This window comes from Lithohypha guttulata (genome assembly GCF_036872675.1).
Source record: "Lithohypha guttulata strain CCFEE 5908 chromosome Unknown scaffold_6, whole genome shotgun sequence".
Classification (NCBI taxonomy): Eukaryota; Fungi; Ascomycota; class Eurotiomycetes; order Chaetothyriales; family Trichomeriaceae; genus Lithohypha; species Lithohypha guttulata.
In genome coordinates, this window is record NW_027042755.1 from 1,049,022 (window position 1) to 1,074,091 (window position 25,070).

The 25,070-nt window shown below is 48.9% G+C and overlaps 10 protein-coding genes and 1 non-coding gene across 11 annotated transcripts; 5 read left to right on the forward strand and 6 right to left on the reverse strand.

Moving 5' to 3' along the window:
* Nucleotides 1-193: 193 nt before the first annotated feature.
* LTR64_007815 (uncharacterized protein) lies at nt 194-1,465 on the forward strand (the record flags this gene model as incomplete). The annotated part of the gene is made up of 2 exons (XM_064902132.1): nt 194-1,004; nt 1,059-1,465. 2 exons carry the CDS (start codon nt 194-196, stop codon nt 1,463-1,465), a joined length of 1,218 nt encoding a protein of 405 aa, XP_064751811.1.
* A 973-nt stretch (nt 1,466-2,438) lies between these two features.
* On the forward strand, nt 2,439-3,449 carry LTR64_007816 (uncharacterized protein; the record flags this gene model as incomplete). Its single annotated transcript, XM_064902133.1, has 1 exon — nt 2,439-3,449. The coding sequence occupies one exon, from the start codon at nt 2,439-2,441 to the stop codon at nt 3,447-3,449; it is 1,011 nt and encodes a 336-aa protein (XP_064751812.1).
* Nucleotides 3,450-3,816: 367 nt separating this feature from the next.
* Nucleotides 3,817-5,043, forward strand: LTR64_007817 (uncharacterized protein; the record flags this gene model as incomplete). The annotated part of the gene is made up of 1 exon (XM_064902134.1): nt 3,817-5,043. The coding sequence occupies one exon, from the start codon at nt 3,817-3,819 to the stop codon at nt 5,041-5,043; it is 1,227 nt and encodes a 408-aa protein (XP_064751813.1).
* A 301-nt stretch (nt 5,044-5,344) lies between these two features.
* Nucleotides 5,345-7,268, reverse strand: PCM1 (Phosphoacetylglucosamine Mutase; the record flags this gene model as incomplete). The annotated part of the gene is made up of 5 exons (XM_064902135.1): nt 5,345-6,226; nt 6,271-6,807; nt 6,860-7,004; nt 7,064-7,077; nt 7,131-7,268. The coding sequence occupies 5 exons, from the start codon at nt 7,266-7,268 to the stop codon at nt 5,345-5,347; spliced, it is 1,716 nt and encodes a 571-aa protein (XP_064751814.1).
* A 408-nt stretch (nt 7,269-7,676) lies between these two features.
* On the reverse strand, nt 7,677-8,008 carry LTR64_007819 (uncharacterized protein; the record flags this gene model as incomplete). The annotated part of the gene is made up of 2 exons (XM_064902136.1): nt 7,677-7,731; nt 7,776-8,008. The coding sequence occupies 2 exons, from the start codon at nt 8,006-8,008 to the stop codon at nt 7,677-7,679; spliced, it is 288 nt and encodes a 95-aa protein (XP_064751815.1).
* A 1,206-nt stretch (nt 8,009-9,214) lies between these two features.
* LTR64_007820 (uncharacterized protein) lies at nt 9,215-10,352 on the reverse strand (the record flags this gene model as incomplete). Its single annotated transcript, XM_064902137.1, has 3 exons — nt 9,215-9,566; nt 9,621-10,084; nt 10,233-10,352. The coding sequence occupies 3 exons, from the start codon at nt 10,350-10,352 to the stop codon at nt 9,215-9,217; spliced, it is 936 nt and encodes a 311-aa protein (XP_064751816.1).
* A 676-nt stretch (nt 10,353-11,028) lies between these two features.
* Nucleotides 11,029-12,197, reverse strand: HMT1 (Nuclear SAM-dependent mono-and asymmetric methyltransferase; the record flags this gene model as incomplete). Its single annotated transcript, XM_064902138.1, has 3 exons — nt 11,029-11,507; nt 11,554-12,044; nt 12,094-12,197. The coding sequence occupies 3 exons, from the start codon at nt 12,195-12,197 to the stop codon at nt 11,029-11,031; spliced, it is 1,074 nt and encodes a 357-aa protein (XP_064751817.1).
* A 290-nt stretch (nt 12,198-12,487) lies between these two features.
* Nucleotides 12,488-12,567, reverse strand: LTR64_007822. Its single transcript has one exon. It is a non-coding gene; the product is annotated as a tRNA-Ala (tRNA).
* A 403-nt stretch (nt 12,568-12,970) lies between these two features.
* On the reverse strand, nt 12,971-17,821 carry CDR1 (Multidrug resistance protein; the record flags this gene model as incomplete). Its single annotated transcript, XM_064902139.1, has 1 exon — nt 12,971-17,821. The coding sequence occupies one exon, from the start codon at nt 17,819-17,821 to the stop codon at nt 12,971-12,973; it is 4,851 nt and encodes a 1,616-aa protein (XP_064751818.1).
* Nucleotides 17,822-19,461: 1,640 nt separating this feature from the next.
* Nucleotides 19,462-22,173, forward strand: LTR64_007824 (uncharacterized protein; the record flags this gene model as incomplete). The annotated part of the gene is made up of 2 exons (XM_064902140.1): nt 19,462-19,842; nt 19,894-22,173. The coding sequence occupies 2 exons, from the start codon at nt 19,462-19,464 to the stop codon at nt 22,171-22,173; spliced, it is 2,661 nt and encodes an 886-aa protein (XP_064751819.1).
* An 858-nt stretch (nt 22,174-23,031) lies between these two features.
* On the forward strand, nt 23,032-25,062 carry LTR64_007825 (uncharacterized protein; the record flags this gene model as incomplete). Its single annotated transcript, XM_064902141.1, has 3 exons — nt 23,032-23,035; nt 23,082-23,695; nt 23,866-25,062. 3 exons carry the CDS (start codon nt 23,032-23,034, stop codon nt 25,060-25,062), a joined length of 1,815 nt encoding a protein of 604 aa, XP_064751820.1.
* Between the last annotated feature and the right edge of the window lie 8 nt (nt 25,063-25,070).

Below are 25,070 nucleotides of genomic sequence, written 5' to 3' on the forward strand. Positions count from 1 at the left end.
CGTTCAGATTCAGGTTCACATCCATCCTTTGTACTACCATTCCCAGGAAAACTCTGTGCATAGACATCACAACTTCTGAACAAACAATCGATAGCAGTTTGCGATTTCCAGGAACCACTTGATCTTAATCTCTGAGAAAGCAGTACCGTCTGACTCGAACAGCATACCTCTACCACTTTGAACCTACCATAACATGGCCGACGACGATAACTTCGATATCGATATCTACGGCGATGGCGAGGGTATGGACGAAGACAGCAAAGCATACATAAAAGTAGAGCATAGCAGGCAGGCAAAAGAGGAGCACGATCAAGACGATCAGATCAAGACCGAACCATCTTCGAGCCTCGAAGTAAAGCCGTCTATCAAGCAAGAATCTGAGGCACCTTCGACGCCGGCTACAGTGACAACCACATCGATAAAACAAGAAGACCTCAAACGAGAACCCGGCGAAGACACAAAGCCTGCGGCGACGAAATCTCCAGCCACAACCTCCAACCAACCACAGCAAGGCACAAAGCGTCGCATCGAGTCTGACGAGAGACGTATAGATGCCGGCGCCACAAATGCACTCATGATATCTGATTTGCACTGGTGGACCACCGAGGACGACATTCGATCATGGGCCAACGACGCTGGAGTCGAGGATGAAATGAAAGATATAACGTTCAGCGAGCATAAAGTGAACGGTAAGAGCAAGGGTCAGGCGTACGTCGAGTTCTCGAGTCCACAAGCGAGCACGGCGCTCAAGCATCGCATAGAAAGCGGTCTGGTAGGTGGACAGATTTCAGCCGCGGCCAACAATCAAAGGAGATTCAACGTAATATTCACGAGCGCGTCAAACAATCCCTTCAAAACTCTGCCAAAAGATGCGCCAGCACGAGCCAAGGAGGACCGCAATCAGAGAGCAGGCTCTACTCCATACTCTGCACCGCCTAGCCACCAAAACGACAACTATAGGGGAAATAGTGGCTACCGTGGACGCGGCGGTTTTGGCGGAAGAGGTGGGCATCAAAACAATAATAACAATAATTACAACAACAACCGCAACTTCTCAGGTCCAAGCATGAACGGCAGCCCTGGTGGCTTCAACAACCAGCAGTTCCAGCAGAACGGCGGCATGGGCATGATGAGTAATTTTGGTGGTGGCGGCGCAAACTTCAATCCCCGTGGCGGAGGATTCAGCGGTGGCAGAGGCGGTATGGGAGGCAACATGCGAGGAGGGCGAGGAGGTGGACAAATGAACGCGAATCCCATGGCTATACCTATGGGCATGAACATGGGAATGGGTATGATGGGAATGAATCCCATGATGGCTGGAATGGGCGGTCCAGCATTTGGAAATGCACAGTTCAATCCTGCTATGTTTGGAGGGAATCAGGGCATGAATATGAATATGAACATGAATATGAACGGTGGTGTTGGGGATTGGGGCCATGGTCCGAAAAGGCAGCGGCAGGATTGAGGTAGAGGTAGGAGGGGAAGCTCGATATTTCTTTGATTTTGGGAGGTGTGTATGAGTTGTATACTACTTGGTGGTTATACGTGGCTGTTTGCTGGGACCTTTGATATGGCAGTCGTCACAAGTGCAACCACATATGCACAAAGGGACAGGACTGGCGTTATTGGCACATAGGAGCTCGTGTGGCTGTCCCTCGAGATTACTACTATTAATCAGAATTACTTCTCTCCCGATCGTCTGCATATGTGTGCTCATTTCTCAGACATTGAGCAATTGCAACCTCATTTCTACGTTTTTATTCCGCGCAAATTGAGCAGGCGCTATCGGGTCTCCTCTTCTATCCGCAACTCACCCGTGATAGGAGTTCAACACCGGCCAGTTACCGGTGATCAACTTACCCAGTTTCGAATTTCAGGCGTCCAGCAGATAAGCGAGGCAGAACGGTTATGGCGCAATCTTTCTCCCGTTCCTCCTGCGTACCATGATGATGGTCTGCATCTTTGACCTTTCCTAAAGTCGTTTGTCCTAGTGGTTATCGTATCGTATGCAGTGCACTCCTTGGCATTTCCCCGATCACCACGCGGCATCAAACACCGAAATACCTGCTGCGGTCGCTGCTGCAAAAGAGACCCGCCGCATCAAGCAATGGGCGCCAAAGACACGGACTGGCTGCTTAACCTGTCGAGGTCGTCGCATCAAATGTGACGAGGGCCGGCCGTGTCGAAAATGTCTGAATTCTCGGAGGGTCTGTCGTTATGATAATTCGACAGATAAACAGGCATTGGGTACGGGTGAGAGCGTCTGGTCGTTGAGACCGAGGTATGGTGATTCGGAATCACTGTATTATCTTGAAGTTTATACGTCGTTGTCGATGCCGCTGCTGAGCACGTACTCCGAGGATGGGCTGTTTAATGGTGTTTTACCACGGTCGAGCTGGCATCATCCGGCGTTGCGACATGCGCTGGTAGCGGTTGGCATGGCGTCGGAGCAGTACTATGCTAAGAGTTCGCTGTTACGAGCTCATCGACGCGGATGGCATTATAACGAGGCGCTAAGGCTGCTGTACTCTGACAAATATGTTGACAATGAGCTTGTTCTGGCTGCTTGCATTCTGTTCTGGATCCACGACAATATCATGGGTGATGCGAGAGCTGCTTTGGTACACCTAAGAGGTCTGTTGCAAATGGTGGGTGAGAGCAAAGCGAGGAAAATGGCCAAGGGACAACGTGCACCATATCTTGAAATCGCAATCGTGCATGGGCTGTCGTACTGGGGACACTCTGTCGACAAAGCATTGGTGGACAAGCCAGACCCAGAGGTGATTGCCAAGATTCGCGACCGACTCCAGGATCCAGATTACAGTGCAAAGCTCTACAGCTTCAGAACTGTCAGAGATGAGATAAGCCTATTCAGTACCGCGACACAATGGACTTGCTCAGATTCAGGTCACGAATCTTGCGCATCGCATGAACATTCAGTCACTCTCGAGGAGCTCGAAGCCTTTGTGCATAAATGGTATAGCTGCGTACTGCGTGGCGAATGTCTACTAACCAACGACGATCGAATATCAGTCGAATGTCACTACAAAACCACACTCTTCATCATCAAAAGTCAACGCAAAATATCCGCTGGCACGACTCGTGCTCGTTTGACCGAGCCTGAAGACAGGGCCTTGTTCGAAGATATCCTGCAAAAAATCGAAAGCATAAGCACAAACAGTTTGTCCCAAACTCCTGCAGGTAGGGATCTGGTAATGCCACTGTGTCCGATTGTCGCTGAGATCGGCAGATATGCTTCAGATGACGAATTGATGAGCAGGAGTTTAGCTGCGATGAGAAATATGAAAAGATTGGAAGGCTTCTGGAATACTGCTGTAGTAGCTGCGTTACTGGAGATTCTGTGGCAGCAGGAGCGATTTAGTGAAGAAAGGTTGACTGCTGAGAAAGTGACGTTTGCTGTTGATGTGTTGAAAGAGACTCAGTCTTGAGCTTACAGGATACGGAAACAAAGTGAAGGTTGGAAAGTGAAGGTTCTTGGTCACATACTAACACTAACATTGGCATCGAGAATCCCTCACTAAATCTTCACAAAATTCAGTATGTCACGCAATAGCTCCATACTTTGTTTGATGAGCATTTTATGCAGGCAGGAGCCTGCCATGAGGTCGTGGCTTCCATAAATTCCTCGAGAACGTTCAATTCCTTTATTATGTCCTCGGAAATTCAAGTTTCTCTGCTTCAAGTCATCTAGGTTCACTCCAAGGTATAAACAGGACTGTGGATACGTTGAGGTCTTCTACTGACAGTAATAGAAAATCCACAATCTTATGACAGCCTTTATCTTCAGATACAAGCATGGCGACCCTCGAATCGTTACCAAACGAGATGCTCGAAATTGTCTGCAACCATCTATCCTCGGAAGTTTCACAAGACTCAAGAGCATGCAAAGCTCTTTACAGTCTATCTCTGACATCCAAACGGCTGCATAGCACAGCACAACCACACTTGTACAACCACATCGATACTGGAACATGTAACTTGGTGTCATTGGTTCAGACTCTCTGTCTGAGACCAGATCTGGCTGCTTTGATCAAGATCGTTCATCTTAGAAGTACCAGAGGCTATATTGTGACAGAGGAGTTGGTAGAATTCTTGCGCTTACACGTCAAACATGCATTCACGGAAGACTATTGCGCTGAACTAAAGAAAATATTGACTTATCCTCCACGTCTACGGATGGAGAAGGAACGCTTTCATTCGATACTCCTGCTGTATCTACCAAAAGTTGAAGAAATAATCTTCTACACGAACGAGAACCAGTTTGCAGATTGGTATGCACGTCCCCACCTTTACGGACAATGGCCATACGGTGCCACTGTGATGCCGTGTCTCAAAAATTTGCACGAAGTCGTCGCCAGACGAGCTAGTATTGTGAAATCTGGACGACTTCAAGCTATCATCGAAGCTTCAGCAGTTGAGAGCTATACCACCAGCTCTCCGGGAGCGTTTCGCACCTTTTGTCCGCGCTTCGAACTTCCGCTGAAGCATCTTGATATCACCTGTGGCCATCTCGATTTCGAAGGAACGAAACCGGTGTTCCTGCTCAACTGCGGGAAGCTCGAACGGCTTTCCATCACATGCACGTATTTCTGTCCTCTGTGGTTCCGTACTCGCCAAATGCAAAGACTTGTTGATGCTATATGTGAGACAAATTCTGTGAAAAAGTTGCAGTACCTGCACCTCAACATGAGAGACGATGGCCGCGAGAGCCAAACCGACTTACGTCACAAGGTCAATGTCGATTTTCGACCCGAACGGTTTCTCAGTTTAAAGAGCATGGGTGTCAATATGTGGCTGATCGAAGAGAGGAGATCTTATCTAACCAAGCTACCACAAACCATTGAAGATCTCAATGTTTATGGATCGTCAGCAAAGACAAGTGTATACAAGGAAAAGTACATCGACCAGATGTTCCAGGACGCTGAGTCAATTGCTCTGCAGTATCCGAACTTGCAAACGATACAGTATTGGGATGACACAATCAAAGGCAACAGATTGATGCGGCAGATGGACCTGAAGTGAGAGATCAAGATTGCGGCTGTATGCCATCAATGCTTTCGAATACTCCTGCCTGCAAGCTGTATCAGCGCCTGTCTTTGAACCGCATAGAAAAGTATAGGATCAACTTCAAGGTTCTTCATCATGGCTAATGAGAATGCAAAGTACTTTTGATACCCAAACTCTTCAATTCTTCGTTCTTCCCATCGCGCCTGCTTCCCGCTATGCTAGATGTAAAATCGTTTCTTCATCAAATCTGGAGTACAAGGTCAAGGTCAAGGTCAAAAAGCCCCTACTTTCACGTACCCACCACCACTTCAACCAATTACGATTGACCACGAGGATCTGGAGCAGCACCATACTTCTTCACCACATCCGCAACATGCTTAGCGAGCGCCTCAGCCTCATGTTTCGAGTACGCCTCCGCATAAACTCTAACCGCATCCTCCGTCCCCGAAGCCCGAGCAAACGATCTTCCTTTAGTATAGTTCGACACGAGTCTATTAATCTCTTCCTGAGCACCCTTCGGTGAAACCAATTTCCTTTCCGCATCTTCCGTCTTGAATAGGCCTCGATCGTGAACTTCGACACGAACGAGGCGGTTAGGAAGGTCGATGTAGGTGTTCAGCCAGTTCTCGGGTGTCCAGCCTTTGTGTGCGAGGACGACTTCGGCGAAGAGGATGTCTGAGATGGCATCGCCGACGGTCTGGTTGATGAGGTCGATTGAGGCGCTGAGGGAGTCGAGAGCGTGTTTTTGGCCGGGGTTTTTGGGTTGTGTTTCGCGGATGATCTTGGTGGCGTTGACTGAGAAGAGGATGGTGCCGTGGCCGTTGGCTTCGAAGTAGACGCCGATGTCGAATCGGGCTGCGGCGTGGTGGAGATGCTTGACTCCGGTGGGAGTGACGACGACGGGGAGTTTCAGTACTTTTTCTACGTATTCTGTGGATGCGCCGTTGGCGTAAGCAGTTTGAACAAGACCGATCTTTAGCTTGTCGCTTAAACCGGCCTTTTCTGCCATTTCGGCCAAGAAGACTGCTCCGAGTGTTGCTATGCGATCGCCATCTAGAAGATGGAAGACACCGTTGGAGTCTGTGAAATAGTATACGACTCGGTCCGCATCCCCGTCAAGAGAGCAGCACCGCTCGTTAGGAGTGGCTTTCGAGCCAGGAGGAGCCTTCTGTCTGGTCTTCACGAAGTCGGCACCACACTGTAGAGGTTAGCAGGTAGCTTCAGAAAGCTCGCAAAACTTACGTCGAGATTAAGGACTTCGGGTCTCAAGACGTCGTCGTTCAGCACCTTAATGTCAATACCGCCCTCTTTAGAGGTTGGCAAATATTTGAGCAGCTCTTGCAGTTTGGGACCACCAACTCCATTCGCGCAGTCAATTACTACATGACCCTTGATCGATCTTCCATGCATGATTGTCTTGAAAGCAGTAGCCATCTTCTTGTAGTACCCTTCCTCGGTAGCTTCTCCAAAGGCATATGGCGTATTCTGGGTATTGATGCAGCGCACCATGTAGTGTAGTTGAGGTGTGGTAAGGTAGCCATAGTCAGTGTACTTAGCACCGACAGCGTCCAACGCGGCTTTGAGCGCCTTGACAAGAGTTGGACCAGAAGCACGAGTATCTCGCCCAATGACAATGTTTGCTGGTCGATCCTGAAGCTGACGGATCTCGTCAACTAGTGTCTCATTCACTAGAGTCTCGTAGGCCTTGCCCATATCTTCGTTCGCAGTATTCGCCAGAACGGTTGCATAACCTTCCCAAGACTGCTCAAGCATATCACCCTGAGACGAGGTCAGCCTGCGATGTCAGCTCTTAGGTGCTCCTTAAGCGTACCATAGGGTCAACCAGCTTCACTCCATTGTCTTCAGCCGGATTGTGACTCGCTGTGATCATGATACCAATCGTGGCGTTCCTCTTCTTTGACCGGATCGCGGCCAACAAACCAACAGTATAAACCACATGATCCAATCCTAGATTGCTTTATCGTCCCCTCATCAGCATCTGCTCGTAGGATAAAGGACAACGTCTCGTGCTTACGCTTTCATGCGAAACTATCGTTAATGTCAGTGATCCGGCCTTTGTTAGTGAGACTCTGTTTGCTTACCCCTGCAGTACCATAACCATATACACGACCACTAGGTATTGGGTAGGGCCGAATACCTGAGTTGATTGCCTCAAGTAGTGTCGGATCCAGCGACACCACTGGCTTGGGCTGGTTAAAGACAGAAGTTGCGGCACTCATTGTTGCTGCTAGTTCGATCGAACGAAAGCTTGGTGGTGAAGAAAGACGAAGACAAGATATGGAGAGAGATTAAGGCCTTTGTGTCAGAAGCAACGTCAAGTGTGACGCTGCTGATCCCTCAGGAACAGGCCGCTTGACAGGCCAATCGGAGCATTGTTTGTTGGTATAGGTTTGTGCAATATTGCGCGATGGAGGTCCGTGTCGAACACAAGTTTGCAGGACCTGAATGCAGGCTGATCCAGTAACTGGATGAGAGCTGCAACTTTAGTGGCCACTGCCATTGAAATGTGGGGTGTCGAGCGCAGGCTCCACTTTTATGCCTGAAAAACGCTTGTGACGTCCCAGGCATGGGTGTCACAAAGCAGGGCTCGGCATCAGATCGTTTGAGGTAATGTAACCATACTATTCTCAAGCTTTCAATCGCTGTGATGAGACATCTTCTTGTGCGTCCTTTACCAGGAAGCTAGCGGTTGTTAGAAGTATTCAGATATTCATCTAACAACTTACCTGTACCACCAAATCGTGGGTCCGACGGTTCCCAGGTGCCATAAACTATGCGCATCGACCATTCTTCCCCAGGGCGAGAAATCAAAAAGTTCGAGACTCATAGCAAGGACAATCCAGGCTACGATAAGACCAGGCCAGGCTGCCCATGTTTCTTGCAACTTTCTATATCTTTGCACGCTGAACCAACTCCATAGCAAGTTTTGAACAATACCAGCTGCTACGTTTGCTGCCATGTTGTAGGTGTAGTCCCAGGACCATGCTGTGAGGTACGTGACGTGGCAAACATATAGAGTTATGCATACGCACGTCCAGATGCGTAGTATACTCTGTTTGTTCGGTGTCTTCTGATCGAGCCGGAATACCCGGATAGGAGTGTAGTACAATCCATACATCACACTAGCACCAGCAGCGAAATAGTCGAGTTTCTCAGTGATGTTGAAGTCCCGAGTGTGGAATATCATGCTGAAGATCCAACTAGCAAGACCGAAATATCCGAAGCCGAGATAGTACGGTCTCAGAGAGTATCTGGATGGGACTTCTGTGCGAAGTCTTTCCATTCCCCATCTGTGAGCCAGGAAATTGAACAACGAGAACAGTACAGAGAAGGGTTCCTGCATGCCCATGAAGCGCCAGAAAGGCCACTTCCCATGGAATTGAACAACCGGTTCCATCATTGGCGGGTCGAGAGCTTCCCTTCGATCCGTGATAATATGTTGACAGGTATAATCACACTCCTGAGGGCACGTCCAGAAGAGCAACCGTCGGCCCAGAGCTTGCAAGAATTAGGACGGGATGACCGTACAGCGAGACAGAGATACTCACGTATGTGACCTTTCCCTGGGCCGCAGCTTTCTCCTTTGCATATCTGTACCTGTCAGCTTCCGATTCTCGTCGCTTTTAGCCTACTTGCCTCGACACATTCTTGAAATTCTGGTAATCGGTCGCCCAAGGACGCATGAGCAAAGTGGACGACACAACATAGCACTAACAGTGTTGCAAAAACGCGCCATAACAGTGTCGTGGACATCTTTCCCACAACCTGACAAGCCGCCGATAATAACAATGCACGACATGTAACATCGTGGTTCGGAGTCTTGGGCATTTCAGATTCGGTGGAGCAAGTAATTCTTGGCGCGTTGGACGCGCTCCCCGATAGAGGACGCGTCTGGCTCGAATGAGTACTATTTATGCGATTACTTTACGATTTGCCCACAGAACATGCCAGTCCAAAAGGCAATGCCTCTCTAAACGCAAAGCCAGGAAGCGTGATTGGTGCCACGGTATGATTTCGGTGAGGATGGCAAAAACGAAGCACACAGAATGGGAGAATGACTGTACCTGTGGGAAGGCACGATTTTAAGCTGACAACGATCAGTGTGGATCGACTTGGGAGACATGTTGCGTTTATCGATAATGGTCACGTTCATCCGTTGTAGTATTTACAGCTTGCTCTTGCCAACTGGAGGACTACATTTCATCAGTGCCCGCCCGTTGCTTAGGCACACCTTTCCACCTTCAACCCGACTGATGAAGCGGATTTCTTCCCAACCATCCTTGTCCTTGTCTCCTGTTCGCCAGATTTCGGTCACCAGCTTATCAGCAGGCTTGACGGGACTTGCGAAACGAGCCTGGAACTCTTTAATGTTTGCAGGATCTGAGCCACCAAGCTCTTTCAATAGCGCATGCGCTGCGTTGTTCCACGAGAAGAGCCCGTGCATGATAGCACCACCGAAGCCCATCTTCTGACCTGGCTCCGGTGTCGCATGGAGAGGGTTGTAATCGCCGTTCAGTCTGGTTCAATACATTAGCTACGCAGTCTTTGTCATTGGAGTGAGGTTCGCTTACCTGTACAGCAGAGCACTTTCGTCGTTCAGTTGATTGACGTGAACCACATCAGGACTCTGTTCTCTGCCCTTGGGTGGATTGAAAGAAGCTGTAGCTGGACCCTTTGGTCCGCCCCATCCTCCTTGTCCGACGAAAAAGCCTGAACCAACTGCTCGGGTATATACCTCGTCCGTGCTCTTGTCTACAATAGTCTGCTCCGTCTCGACGACTGTTCCTGACTTGCCTTTGTCATAGACACCAAGGACTTTGCTACGGAGCTCGAACGTCTTGCCCTCCGAGGTTGGTGGTAATGGTTTCAGGAACTCGATCTTCCGCTGTCCGTCCAGGACTCTTCGAGAGTCGAGCTTTGGAACGCCTGGAATAGGATTTGATTCCTGTGCTTTGTAGAAGTCTATGACTTCTTGTGATGTCCTTTTGAATGCTGCCCACACAGTCAGCCTCTTGTACGTCGAATCCGCTTTATCCTGCACAACTGTTTCCGCTGAATCCCTATGTGGGACAAGATCTACTCACGAAGAATGATGGAATATGTTGGGAATACCGCGAATTGTGGATGCAACTCCTGTCAGAAGAACATCAGCATAGCACAAACAAAAGCTAGTCTGCTCGTACGTATAAGAAATGTAGCTCGTCCGCCGTGCAACCAATGCTTGCCGCGAACAGCAAGACATCTCTCTTTAACCACGAGACTTCAGCTCGAGGATACTCGAAGCCTACTCCTGGATCTGGCATTGTGGTAATCTTGATGTGGGAATCTGGACAGCAGGAAAGTGAAAAGTAGAGGTATCTCTTGGGTATGTAGCAGCTTGTACGATGTATAACAGTGGAGGAACGATTGTGTTAATAAGCTGCGCTGGAGAACATGGTTCGGGAAAGTCGTAAGCTTGAACTTTAGCAGCCGAGGCAACTCAAAATCCGGGGTTGAAGCGGCAGTAGATCTCAGCGTATTGCACAAGACACGCTTCTCAAGTGTTGTATAGCTAAATTTGAGGAGTTGTGCCTGATCTGTCAGACCGGATGAGCAAAGATGAAGCCTGTGTGTAGGTGGTATGGTCATCACAGTTGCGAGCCAGAGCAGCCCGAAATAGGATCTCAAAACCCAATGTCAAAATACTCATCGGAATAAGCAATCAAACGTAAGAGGTATCCCAAGGAGCAGATATTCCTGTGCAAATATTCTCATTCATCATGATCATTAATCGTTAAACATATCAGCGTCAACTCGATCGGGGTATCTTTAGTCATAAAATCGAGGCGCATGAAGTGCTTTGCTTTTCACATTATTCAACCAATTTTTGTTCGTCGTCGTCGATGCCTTTCATAAAGAGCCACCACCAGCACTATAACACCTTCCCACCTCTTTCATATGCTGAGAAGAGAGAAACGCCGAGGAAATGCGTACGTGCACTTAGCACATTCTGTACTCGCAGGAGCCAGCGGCTTTGCGAGTGGAATCGAAGGTATCCAGCTCGTAATCGATTTTGATATCCAAGTCGCGCTTGTTCTTTGCATTGGGTTTGTTGGACAGGAAGCCTTGTAGTGACTCGCCTTCCTCGACCGTGATGACCTCGCGTACATAGAAGACAGTCTGCTTCCAATGAGTGTATTTTGCGTGTGGTCCGGTAGAGAAGCGGATGGGTTTGTGGCATGCGCCAAAGTCAATGTCGAACCATGCGATCAGAGCATGGATGAAGTCGTTGCGGTTGCACCTTAGGGTAAAAGGCTCGGAGAAGGCTAGGTCGGATGAGTTGACTGTGTTGAGGTCGATGGTGAATACAGGGCAGGGATCTGTGACTAGAGCCTTTAGCTCTACGGTGTCGACAAGTGGTTCGGTGAGTGCGACTTCCTTCATGGGAGAGTAGTCGAAGCCATAGACGTTGTCCCAGACTGTAACACATTAGCTTGGCTCGTGAATTGCGCGGGCGACACTCACATCCGATCTTGTCCTCTTTGAATTCACCATCTTCAATACCAGCCATGTAGATTGTTGCTTTGTCGGGGAAAATTCTGCCATCCTTGCGCAAGTATTTGTCTCGTGCATATAACACAGTGTCCAGCATGCTCTCGTATAGCAGAAAGTAGCCCATCCACTCGGAAATAATGATATCGACCTTTCCATCGGGCATCACCTCTTTTGGCATCTCAACTTCTTCCATCTTGCCTTGCAGCAGAGTTATACGGCTGGTCAAGCCGTTCCGTTCCACAATCTGCTTGGCTTTCTGTATTATGCTGGACATATCAACGCCGATAACATGTTTTGCACCGGCTCTTGCTGCGAACATGGACAGAATACCTGTTCCACAACCGACATCTAACACGACCTTGTCCTTGAAAATATGTTTGTTCTGGTATATCGCGTCGCGGTAGGATCTGGTTCGTACTTCGTCCTTCAACATTTCCTCGTGGATGCCATGATGATCGTAGCTAGTAGAATTAGCCACTATCTCCCTCACGACCGGTTTCGTCCTCATACCTGGTAAAATAGCGAACCTCTGAGTGTTCCAGACCAGACATACGTTCCTCTGTGGTCATGGCCGCCAGCTCAGCGACTGATGGATTTACTCCGTTCGTCGCCATATTGAGATGCCTTACTTTTTCTGTCAAACGAAGTTGTTGGATACTCGACAACTACTAAAAAGTACAAACAACCTGAAACAGTGTTCGTACCTTTGACCGGACTTTTGGTAAATTTTGGTGCCGCCGATCAATAACGCGTGCTTGGATTTCCGGAGGAAAAATCAGATACTTGCCGATGCCCAACGGATAATTGATGCGCCAATCTGCCGCAGACAGACTCGATTCCGCGTGAACACGAGAAGCCTGCGAACCACTAATCGTGTCTGTAAGCAAAAAGAAATTGCAACCGATGGAGCAACAGCGAGTCGAACACTGGACTTTTTCGAGCTTTTGATGCAAACGAAACACTCTACCACTGAGTTACAGCCCCCGGAGATTGGCTACTAGCAAGATTTCAACCAGAAAGTTGTAATTATAGTATATATTACTCTATAAGATTGCCATATTGGAAATGAAGCCCAGCCATGAAAGCAGTACTTCAGCATACTAGTACCTAGGTATGTAAGTGATGGAGCCGTCATCGATAATTCGTAGCAATCACACTTGTTGTAGTTATGAAGAAGCAACGATCAACTTGTCTAAGAACTCTCAGCAATATACATGACTTCTGAAACGCGACATCGAGGTGATCGAATTTTGAAGTATGGATTACTCGCAGACCTAATGTCTACCATTAAGAAGATGATGTGCTAGCAACTGTCACATCTGCAATCTAAGTCTATGTATAACGCCCGCTCGAAGAGATGTTCCCACCCGTCTATAGAAATCTACTACTATACAACAACTTTCGGGTACACCATGTCCTCGTGGCCCTTCTCGAGATCCACAGGTGCTTTGGTTGGCAGGAATTCCTGCCCGGACTTCTCCTGGTCGGTGGGTGCCTTGATAGGCTGGAACTCCTGCTCGACAGGTTGGGGTGCTGTTGTGTGCTTTCCAGCCTGAGCTTGACTTATCACAGCTCCCTCGCTGTAGCTGTTGCCCTTTTCCAGATCAGACGCATCAGCATCTGGGCCGGATTTTGAGGTGGTTGGCTGCGTAGTCTGCTTCTCCTCCTTGTCCTTCTTGCCTTTGGGCATGCGAACAAGCCAGTATAGTGCGAGAGCAGCAAAGATATTGAAGATAATGAAAGCCCACATGATACCAAAATCGCGCCAAGCGTTATTGGGATTGATGTTGACGGACTGGAGGAAGGTGTTTGTAGAGCTGAGTTGACAGAACGAGCAATTGGTTGTGGACTGCTCAGTGCCTGGTTGAAGATAACCTCCTGCTTGGGTGATGTAGGGGTCAAGGTAAGACTGGCAAGTTTGGTCGGCTGGTGGAGGGAATCGCAGAAAGTCGATGTCAAGACAAGTAGCTGCGGCATCCTTGACAGCTGTCGCCAACATACCTTCGACAAGATAGGTGAATGGAGAAACTCTGTACATGAAGATCCAGAACCCAGGAAACTGACTTGGTCCTGCGAGAACACCGCAGAAAATCAAACATAAGGAGAATGCGAGGTTAGCAATATTGCCACCAGACTCAGCTGTGTCAATCGCCGCAATGACCATGTGGGCAAATGTCGAGGCGAAGAACAGGAATGCCAAGATGAAGAGCCACATTAGAGCACCTCGCTCAGTCACTGCATCTCCGGCGTTGTTGTAGAGACCAATTGGATAATACCAGCAAAAGAAGAGGAGCGTTGCTGCAATAGCATTGTAGGGCAATTCAGCCACAATGTTCGACAACATGAATGCCTTCCACGAGTAGGTCTTCGAAGGTCGCTCTCTCACTTCGTAGAGAGCTCTTTGAGTAACAAAGAGAGGCATAATCTGCTGGACCAATTGACCAAAGATCGTGAATAACAGGAAAAGTCCGAATAGCTGATTCTGAAGACCTTGTCGAGTATTTGCAGCTTGGAAGAAGGAGAAGCCGATGAACAAACCGCTTAGTGTGCAAAGTGCCCATTTTGCGTAGATGTAAGATGGTGTACGCCAGTATTGCTCGAAAACACGTCGCTGAACACAAATATATTGTTGCCAGAAAGGAGCAGCAAATTCGCGATAACTTGCTTTGTCCTTCGATCGTGTCTGCACACGACTGAGTCCGGGACGCTCGTGCTTCAGAGTATCAAGTTCTTCTTGCACTTTTCGGTATTCAGGTGAATTTCGCCAAGTATCAAACCAGTCGATATCGGTGCTGGAACCTGGAGCCGCGCCAATGACTTCGAGCATCCATTCACTTGGGTTCTGGTTCTCCTCACAAGGATGTGCACCGTTGCGTTCGAAATAACTTGTTAAAGTCTTTGCGCCCTCTCCAACATCCCCGAAATAGACGGTCTTTCCGCCCTTGGCAAGGAAGAGCAGACGATCGAAACGCTGGAAGAGCATAGCCGACGGTTGATGGATGGTGCAAAGGATAGCCTGTCCGTTTTTCGTGAGCTTTTCGAGTAAATTCAAGATCGACCACGATGTCTGAGAGTCAAGGCCAGAAGTAGGTTCGTCCAAGAAAAGCAGTAGTTCAGGTTTCGCAGCTAGCTCCACGCCTATAGTCAGACGCTTTCTCTGTTCAACGTTGAGGCCTTCTCCAAGGATACCCACGACAGCATCGGCATATTGTTCCATTTCAAGCAGTTTGATGACTTCCTCGACGTATTGAAGCTTTTCGGCTCTTGGTATGGCAGCAGGTTGTCTGAGTAAAGCACTGAAAGCCAAAGCTTCTCGGACAGTCGAGGTCGACAAATGAAGGTCTTGTTGTTGAGCATAACCGGTCTTGCGCTGGAAGGATTCATCTCGAGGTCGACCATCGACAAGCATTTCGCCAGATATAACTCCCATCGTCACACGAGTAGCCAGAACATCCAGGAGTGTGGTCTTGCCTGCTCCACTGACACCCATTAGAGCCGTAAGAGTACCAGGCTTTACCCAACCATCCACATGATCGAGGATACGACGAGTTTCGCTTTTGATCTTAATGTCGTAGCACACGTCACGCCACTGGAAGATTGCTTCTTGGCGCTGGATAATGTTCGCAGCGTCCTCCTGAGCCTGCTCACGGTCCATGGGTGTCTTTTCAGCCAAACCAGCGGCTTCAGCATCGTCCGGAGTGCTCTTTGTAAGTTGCTCAGGGATGTGGCCTCGGCGGAAGACGAGAATCTCACCTTTCGATTTCTTAGCAGAGACTTTTTCAGCAGCAATGAGGTAGATGACGGCGAGACCGATCATGAAGACCCACAGGATACCGAAATTCCTCCATTTGTTACTGTTGTAGTATCTGTAGGAGATGCCGACAAAGTCATCGCCTAGAACGGTCTCCTGGCCTGCAACTGCTCCTTGAACTGCGCATATGTTGTTCGCCAAATCGCCGTAACCTGGTGCAAATTGATCGCATTGGAATAGTCGATTATGAAACTCGTTGACCACAAGAGCCTCGAAGGCATAGGCAACTGGATCGAGGTAGTTGATCCATCGGGACCATCCGAGCATATATGGTGTGGGAATAGCGAAACCAGTATAGATGACAATAGCCAAGATCAGGATAGCTGCTGGTGTGAGTGCTTGCTGCAGGGTGCGACTGACAGAGGCGATCGTGCGAAACATCATACTCATGGTTAGTGTAAGCATGAAAGAGATGAGCAGGAAGAAGAAAAATCTGCCGGCCTCTCGTCTCAAATTTGTCATGAAGTAAAGTGCCACGTTGAAAGTGATAGCGTTGCCAATTTTGTACGGCAAATCTGTCAACATCGAGGCATAAGCTTCGGCCGATGGATGATAGAGAGCATAACGTTCGTGCTTCTCAATGATTGGTCGCTGTGCATACAGGGTCAAAATCTCCAGCGCCGAGCCAAAGGCACTCATGAGGATGGCGAAGAAGAGCAAGGCACCTCGGGAGAAAAAAGACGAGGTGACATCTTGCAAGTTATAGAAGACCGAACCGATGACCAGAGCCATGATGAAGTTACCGAAGAGCTGAACAAAAGTGAGACTTGGGTCTGCCTGCAGGCGCTTGAGACCTCTCCACAAGCACAGCTGGATCTGTTGACCGTAAGACAGTGTGAAGGGTGATTTCAAACGTTGACGCTTGGCTTGTTGGCCTTTTCGAGACTCTTTGAAGCGTGCAGCGTCTTCACCACCAACCGGATGCTCTTTGTTGTAGGCGTCGATCTCAGCGATAAGAGTCTTATATTCGGCACTACCTTTCCAAGCAGCAGCGAATTCATCAGGGGTTCGTGGTACCTTGTTCTCGTATCCCTTCCTGACGACTCGTTCGACAGGGCTTGTCATCGATGTCAAGAAATCAGCATCAGTTTGTCGTGGAGGGCAGTCGAAGCCTAGCTTTTCGAAATATCGCTTTGCTTGTTGAGCGCCACCGAAGAATATTTGACGACCCTCGTACAGGACGATGGCCTTGTCGAAGATCTCGTAAGCTGCCTGAGGAGCCTGATAGATAGCTACCATGGCTGCTACATTTGACACCTCACACTCGACGCGCAGAGTTTTGCAAAACTCAATGGCATTGGCGCTGTCAAGACCTCTGGTTGAGTTGTCCCATGCTTGTAGAGGAGCACCAGAAAGGCAGGCTTCAGCAATAGTGACACGTTTGCGCTCACCACCTGACACACCCCGGACGAATTCGTTTCCAACTTTCGTGTTGATTGTATGCCTGATACCAAAGGTTGCCATAATCACATCTCGCAAGTGCTCGGCATACTGCTTTTTACCAACGTTGCCAGGGAGATTGCGCGGCGCACGAGCTCTGGCGGCGAAGTAGAGAGTGTCGCCCACCAGCATCGCAGGGAAATGAATGTCTTGCTCGGCGGTGTATATGGCTTCGCCACGGAAGTACTTGTGCATCTCGTCGTAGCTGATACCTGTGTAGTTGATTTCGGATTCCTGACCCACGTTGAAACCATTGGTTTCGCCTGTGAGTGTTTTCAAGAAGGTAGAGCATCCTGAACCCGGAGGGCCGAGGACGACCAGCAGCTCACCTGGCTTGACAAGACCATCCAGACCCTGCAAGATATCGATCTTGCGCTTCTTTCTGCGAGCAAGAAGATCTCGAGCTGTGCCTGCCACCTGAAGCCAGACGTTACCAACACTGGACTGGTAGTCGGCCTCGCTAGCTTGACCCCAGGCGCTCATGTTTTTGAAAGAGACACCAGCTGTCCGCTCGACAAAGCCTTCGCTTTTTTGGCGCATGTTCAACATTGCCTTTGTCCATTTCCTTGGTTTGAAATTGTCAGAGTTTGGGTCGAGCTCGCTATCAGGTTCGGCGTGGAATACATCCGTGTCGGCGCTCTGGCTTGCTATCGACTGGCGGGTATATTGGCGTGCAAGCTCTCTCACGTGGGCGTTACCTTCCTCATCAGAAGAGCTTCGATCGTCGAGCTTCTCGGCAAGCGGTCGCTCACCCGATGCAGCTCTGCTCATGTCAGGAGTAGGCACAGCGGTTGAGTCTCCACCATCTCCAATTGGTTTTGATGTAGACCGTGTACGTTGTCGAGTAGCAGGAAATGGTTCTGGAATCTGTCTCTCCTCATTGTGGAAGAAAGAGTGGCGACGGACCCTTGTGGGCGAGGGAGCGCCTGCCATTTCCGCTGAGCGATCATAGTTGTTGAGGAGACCTAAGCTTCCCACGACACTCATGTTTGCCGATGAAGCGTAAAGGGCGGGATTATACCCGTTTCTGCAAGCTTTTGCACACACTGATTACAGGATGTCTGTTTTCTTGTAACTAGAACAGCGACAGGAGGCAGCGAAATAGAGTACCTTTAAGTGAGTGTAGACGAAGATGCAAAATGACGAAAGCGAAAGAGGCCCCAAAGTTTCAAAGTAATCTAAGTTTTCGGATCGTTCACAAAAACACGAAAAATACGAAAGAGTTATGTGACCACGTTTTCCCGCATCTCCTGCACTACTGTATGGCGAGTCATACTATCTTATGCCATGACAACCTTATCGAATCCGGACGCACGAATCCCGGACGAAAACACTGGACGGTCGACCATGCCTGGCATTGTCTGAATTTGTGCTGGAAGAGGACACATTTTCTGCAGAGGAGACCGCGCGGCTACAACCTAATTTTTTGTGTTTGTAGGGACGATGGAAAATCAAAGAGCTAAAAAATTGCACCCGGGCATGCATAACTCGTATTATGGAGGTACATAAGCGATGGGGCAGGAAGTTCCGTGTTCCGATGAGTTATGCTCAACCAGCTATGCTTCGGCACAGCGTAATGCCAAGGTTTTGCCAAGCATACGTTCTGTGTCGTCTTGCTCGTCGCCGGATGAAGCTGGAAAGTTTAGTCTTATCAGAATGGGGCCACCATGAAGCCTTCTGGAGGGAGTCGAGATACTCCGTATACTGCTGTCCTGCGCGCAACCTATTGAACACGATTACTTGCAGATGGGTGCCAGCTAACCTTCGACTCCGCTACCAAACTATAGTCCGAGATATGCGAGCTACATACACCCGTTTATGCTTCAGGCATAGAGCATGTGAATCGTGCACATCTCATTGGACCAGACCTGGAGATAATAGAAGAGTGTGTCCTTCTCGAATTTTACGGAAGGTAAATTTGATTACTGATTACCATGGCTGTTCCGATTACACGCACGATCAGACGTCCGATGAGTTCAGGTTGACAATGAAAAACAAAAAGAACATCCTAGTGTGAACTTGAGTAAGAGATGCATTGCCGATCACCGTTATGTGTTTCGAGATGCGTTGGACAATATTACAGCAAAGATGTCAGGACTTGATACACTTTCTGGAGGGGAGGACCAAATCTAAGCACAGTGCCTTGGTGTAATATGTTATCGAGACGCTCAGCATTCCGTCGCTGCTAATGGACGGCAACCACAGACAGTACCTTCTTGTGGGCGCCCTGTAAGCGTGAGGCTGTGAACTTTTGATCATGGTATGCACAATGCTAACGACTGATCAATTCATTGAGCTCACTACTTCTACAAAACTGAGAAGTAGGGAATGATCACGTTGTGGAATTCAATTTAGCTCACTGCAGTCAAGCAAGATCCCCCCAAAGTTACAGACTCATTACGAGTTGCCGCTGAGTGGCCCAGCCTAAGCGTAATGTACGGTAGGAATTATCGATATACCAATGAGATGCCGATTCGTTGTCGTGACAACAGCGAACGTTACCGTTTTGAGGCAGCGATGCAGTTACCCTCAGTTCGCCAGCTGCAGTTCTACAACGCTGCAGCCGTTCGAAGACCACCACCACGATACTTTCTAGTTACTACTCTGCTTTGGGGGTTACCAACAATATGGATTCCTCAACTTCGAAGCTGGCTCCCCAAACATCGTTATTTCAAGTGTTTTTGAGATTGCGCCCACCAATGCAACAGAATGCAACAAAACAGCACAACGAGCAGCAGCCGTGGTTGTTAGTCGAGAAGCCAATACCGCAGTCACAAGACTCCGAGAACGAATCCCAAAAATCACACCCAACACATATCACATTGCAACCGCCCAACGATTCAAGGAAGCGGGCTATAGAGAGGTTTGGCTTCACGAAAGTCTTCCACGAGGAAGCAAGTCAGCTAGACGTCTTCGAAGAGATTGGAGCAGTCGAGAACATACAGAATGTCTTGAGAAACGGACGGGATGGTCTGCTTGCGACCCTGGGTGTCACGGGAAGCGGCAAGGTAAGTAGAAAGTACAGAAGCTTAGGAGCTGAACGTTAATAAAGAGGGCAGAGCCACACCATCCTCGGCACGCGTACACAACGCGGACTTACCCAAATGTCCCTTGATGTACTTTACAAATCAATCGGACTGAACATTCGTCGCCCTTGCCACCCAGAACTGCCCACCGATATACAACTCATACAGAGCCTTCAAGCTGGTGATCCCTCTGAAGCACATATCATTCCAGCGACAACTTTCCTGGAAAGCATCTATTCCGACGGCGAACGAGCCCGTTTTTCAAGAGCGCAGACGCCCATGGCTGGTATTGGATCCCGAGCACAAACTCCGTTAATGGTAGGCCCAACTCTTTCTCATATCCCAGGCTCTTTCCCAAGTTCCCCTGCCTCAATTAAACCCGTTCGCACTAATGGCCCGGTCATTCCACGAAACTCTCATATGTCGAGAGCCTCCACAGTTTCTCAGGACCACATTCCTCCCACACTGCTCGCCAGACGACGCCGAGTCCCTGAACAAGGCATGAGCATATTGCCTGATATCGAAGATAACCTCCACCACACACCGTCTCCTTCTCGGACTGTTTGGGAACGATTGAACCCTAAGAGAACTCATGCTAAAACGAGTGTGATACAGGAATCCATGCCCATGCATCATGCACGAAGACCACCGATGCCGCGCCCGAGCACTTTTGCCCACGAACCAGACATGGCTTCCTATGCCACATCGATCGATCCTCATTGTGACTACGTCGTCCTCGTTTCCATGTACGAAGTGTACAACGACCGCATCTTTGATTTGTTATCAGGTACAGCTTCTAATGGTCCCGCCATCTCAACACGACAAGGTGCAGCTCTCCAAAAGAGTTTGTTACGAAGACCGCTGCTATTCAAAAACACCGAGATGTCGCCCGACCGCAAAGTCGTCGCTGGTCTGAAGAAGATTGTATGCAGCAGCTATGACGAGGCCATAATGGTCCTTGAGACAGGCTTGACTGAGCGACGTGTTGCTGGAACGGGTAGCAATAGTGTCAGCTCTCGAAGTCATGGCTTCTTCTGCATCGAAGTTAAGAAGAAGACCCGCGGCAACGACTATGCTGGCCATCACCTCAACCAGTGGTCAGGTGGCACTTTATCAATTGTGGATCTAGCTGGTTCCGAAAGAGCAAGGAATGCAAAAACGACCGGCTCGACATTGGCCGAAGCTGGAAAGATCAATGAAAGTCTTATGTACCTCGGGCAGTGCTTGCAGGTGCAGAGTGATTGTCAACAGGATGGCACGAAACCGATCGTCCCTTTCCGACAATGCAAACTCACCGAATTGCTCTTTTCAAACTCCTTCCCATCAGCCAACAATTCGTCACAATGTCGACCGCCTCAGAAGGCTGTCATGATTGTCACTGCCGATGCTCAAGGTGATTTCAATGCCACGAGTCAGATCCTTCGCTATTCAGCTTTGGCACGAGAGGTTACTGTTCCTCGCATTCCAAGCATCACCAACGCAATAGGTGTACTGAAGGCGAATGGTCCCAGTGGTCGCAACACACCGTCGGAAATGCCGCAAAGTTACTTTCCGACACAGGAACTGGAACAAGCGCAGCAGGAAATTAGTCGACTAACTGATGAATGCCACGCACTTGTAGTGCGGCTAACAGAAGAAGAGATCAAGCGTACTGAAGTTGAGCTCAAATTCCAGGCTGCTGCAGAGAGAACTTTGCTGCTCGAGCAGGAAGTCCGAGAAGAGTGCTGGCAGGAAATGGAAGCCATGCTTGAGGAAGAGAAGGAACGATGGCGTAGAGCTCGTGACGACGAGCGTATCAACAGTCAAGAGTACATGGACGAGAAGCTCGAAATTCTCGAGAAAAATGTCAGCTTCAAAATCCACGAAGACGCTGGTACAAGCAGCCGTGTTCAAGAGCTTGAGCATGAGAACGAAGTCCTGCATGCGAGGTTAGCGGCTATAGAACAAGAACTGCAAACAAGAAGTCCAACAAAGAAGAAAACAAGCGCAAAAACACCAGGCAAGAAGGTTCCAAAACCAGTGCTGGCGGATTGTACGAGCATCAATACAGCACCTAATCCGTTCCTAGCCAGTCTGATGGAGAAGGAGAAAGAGACCATCGTCCTGAAGCCGTCCTTGCTTCCTGCTGAAGATTCTGAGATCTTTGATATCAGTCCCAGGAAACTGACACTCCGGAATTCGGCTAACCGAGGTTCCGCAATGACTGATGCAACAGTGGAAGATCCTCTGCAACCACAGACACCGGCGACGACGAAGAAGAAGACTAGAAAATTGACTACGAGGAAGTGGGAGATTGAGGACGATATCTTCTAGACATTATGCAATTATTCTCGAGCCAAGCGTAGGCGTATAGCGTATAGCATCGTCTTGTTAGATTTTGTGTCTGATGTTGGCAAGACGAACTATTGTACTTCTCACGAATTCTTATGCCTACACGTGACACCTTCGTCATCTATCTGTATTAACAACCTCCAAGCTTTTCTTGACATAATATCCAAGCCACTTGGCCAGGTAGAAGTTGACCTTGGCATAGTTGCAAGCTTTCTTGGCTATATGTATAATCAGTCTATTTGTGCTGACCAGTGTTTGACACAGCGCGAAGGAACGCTGGAACTCAATAATCGTGGTGGAAGACAGCGTTGCGAAAACCAGTGGTCTTCCAGTGGAAAACGTCTACCACAGTACGAGATCTGCAAACTCCTATTGTGGTAGGACTGGAACTTACCAGGTTTCTCTATATTGTTCTTGATACACTACCCATAAAGTCTGAAAATCACAACGTGGTGTTGCAGCCTCATTTGCCGGGCGACTGAAAGACACTCCACTTTTGGGGCGATGGAACCTTCCGCACGGCTGGTCATTTTGTTTGTTTGATGCTCGTCACTTTCCATGAGGCTCAATTTCGTTTTTCCGACTAGGATAATCACTGCGTTTTGTCATATCGCCTGTTATCTTGTCATCCTCGTAAATCCTTGTTTATCTGTTTATCAAACGACAAGGAGGTTTTGATCTCATTTCTTGAATACCTGCCAACCAACATCCAGTACCACAAACAGGAAGCGAGCTCCAAAATCGCGAGACCTTACAACTACTATCCACTACTCTCCGGATCTAGTGCAAAGACTCGACCTGATCGAATAAGCAAAGTTTCTTAACACACCCATCTAGATTATGTGTAAGTGTCTCCTACAGTGTGATGGTTGCGATTGACTGTTGCATAGACAAGGTTCGAGCATGGGCTCATGACACTGCACACAAACACAACTTCAATCCATGGAGTGCAGATACGACAGAATCCAGTCCGGATCCGACCTCCTCTCTCCCAAACGAACCCCAAGATGGCGAGCCCGAGAAGAACACCACCAAAAAACCTATTGCACGACAATTATTCGACTGCCTCAAAATCATCCTGTTGCGATCATGGTTGAATGTCCTTCTCGTCTTTGTACCAGCTGGAATAGTTGTTCGCGCTGCTGGAGTTGATCCCAACGTGGTATTTGCGCTCAATGCTGTTGCTGTCGTACCATTAGCAGGTCTCCTCACGTTCGCTACAGAATGTCTCGCCAGTCGCTTCAGTCCTACCGTCGCGGCCCTACTAAATGTCAGTTTTGGAAATTCTGTCGAACTGATAATCTTCATCATTGCTCTTGTGCAGAACCAGATTCGAATTGTGCAGGCCTCCTTGATCGGGTCGATCCTGGCCAATTTGTTGCTAATCCTTGGTATGAGTATGACACTCGGCGGCTTGAAATTCCAGGAGCAAATCTACGATAGTGTGGTAACTCAGATGTCTTCTTCGCTATTGGCACTCTCTTCGTTGAGTCTACTCATACCAGTATGTCCAATTGGTGTCTGAGCATGAGCAAGAACTAACAGTGTTAGACTGCATTTCATGCCTCTTTCAACGACCAGGCACGAGCAGATTATGCTGTCATCCAGATGTCGAGAGGTACTTCTGTGGTGAGTATCCTGGCCCCAACGGAAAGGACTAGACTAACGATACAGATCTTACTCTTGGTCTACGTGTTGTATCTGCTCTTTCAGTTGAGGTCACACGCATATCTCTACGCAGGAACGCCGCAGTATTTAATCGATGAACAAACCCAGCCCGGTATTTTGCAAAGAATGAATTCTACCAGTTCCGAGAGCAGTCTCAGTGCTCCTACCACAAGAAGCACCTCAGTGTCTACAGTATCAACAGGGGGAGGCTCGATAAAAAAGCGACGAAGAGTAAGAAGGAAGATTCAAGCTAAGCTCGGTCGAAAGCGAGTTTCGAAGACTGAAGAAGACATCATTCAAGAAGAGCAGGAAATACCTCCTGAGGACCCTGTGCTACCACCATCAAGTCCGGAACCATCAGCTATCGAGAGAGCTCAGCTCACAGCAATCGACACGTCAGGTGCAATGGCAGATCTAGCAGCTAACGTTGCCCTCAACACGGCGACAGCTACAGCACCAACAGCAAGGCGACCTTTCCCCACCAGAGGCATCTCTATTCGTGCACCGCCCGTATTCCGAGCTGATAGCAGTGTGCTTCAGACCATCAACAGACATTACACTCCTCCCAGACAGCTGAATCGCTTCCACTCAGCACCTAATCCACCCACCAGAGATTCTCCAGCCCGTGCAGATACCGAACCACCTGAGGAAGCGAAGTCCATGACCTCCTCGAAACCGAAGAAAGACGATCCACCACTCGGCATCTGGGCTGCCATCTTCCTCCTCCTAGGTTCCACAGCCCTTGTCGCCATCTGCGCCGAGTTCCTCGTCGGCTCAATCGAACATCTCGTCGAAAACTCGCCCCTTTCCGAAGCCTTCGTCGGCCTCATCATCCTTCCCATTGTCGGCAATGCAGCAGAACACGTCACAGCTGTTGTCGTCGCTTCCAAGAACAAGTTGGATTTGGCTCTCGGTATATCGCTCGGCTCGTCAATTCAGATCGCACTGTTTGTTACGCCGTTGGTGGTGATTATTGGTTGGGGTCTCGACAGTGAGATGTCGCTTTATTTCACACTTTTCGAGACGGTGTGTTTGTTTGTGAGTGTATTCGTGGTTTGCTTCTTGTGTCTGGATGGCAAGAGTAATTATCTTGAGGGGGCACTGCTGTGTGCGGCGTACATTATTATCGCTGTTGGGGCGTATTTCTTTCCGGATAGTGAGGGTCAGAATGCGCTGACTGGTGGTACGAGCGGTAGTAGCTGACACGAGTC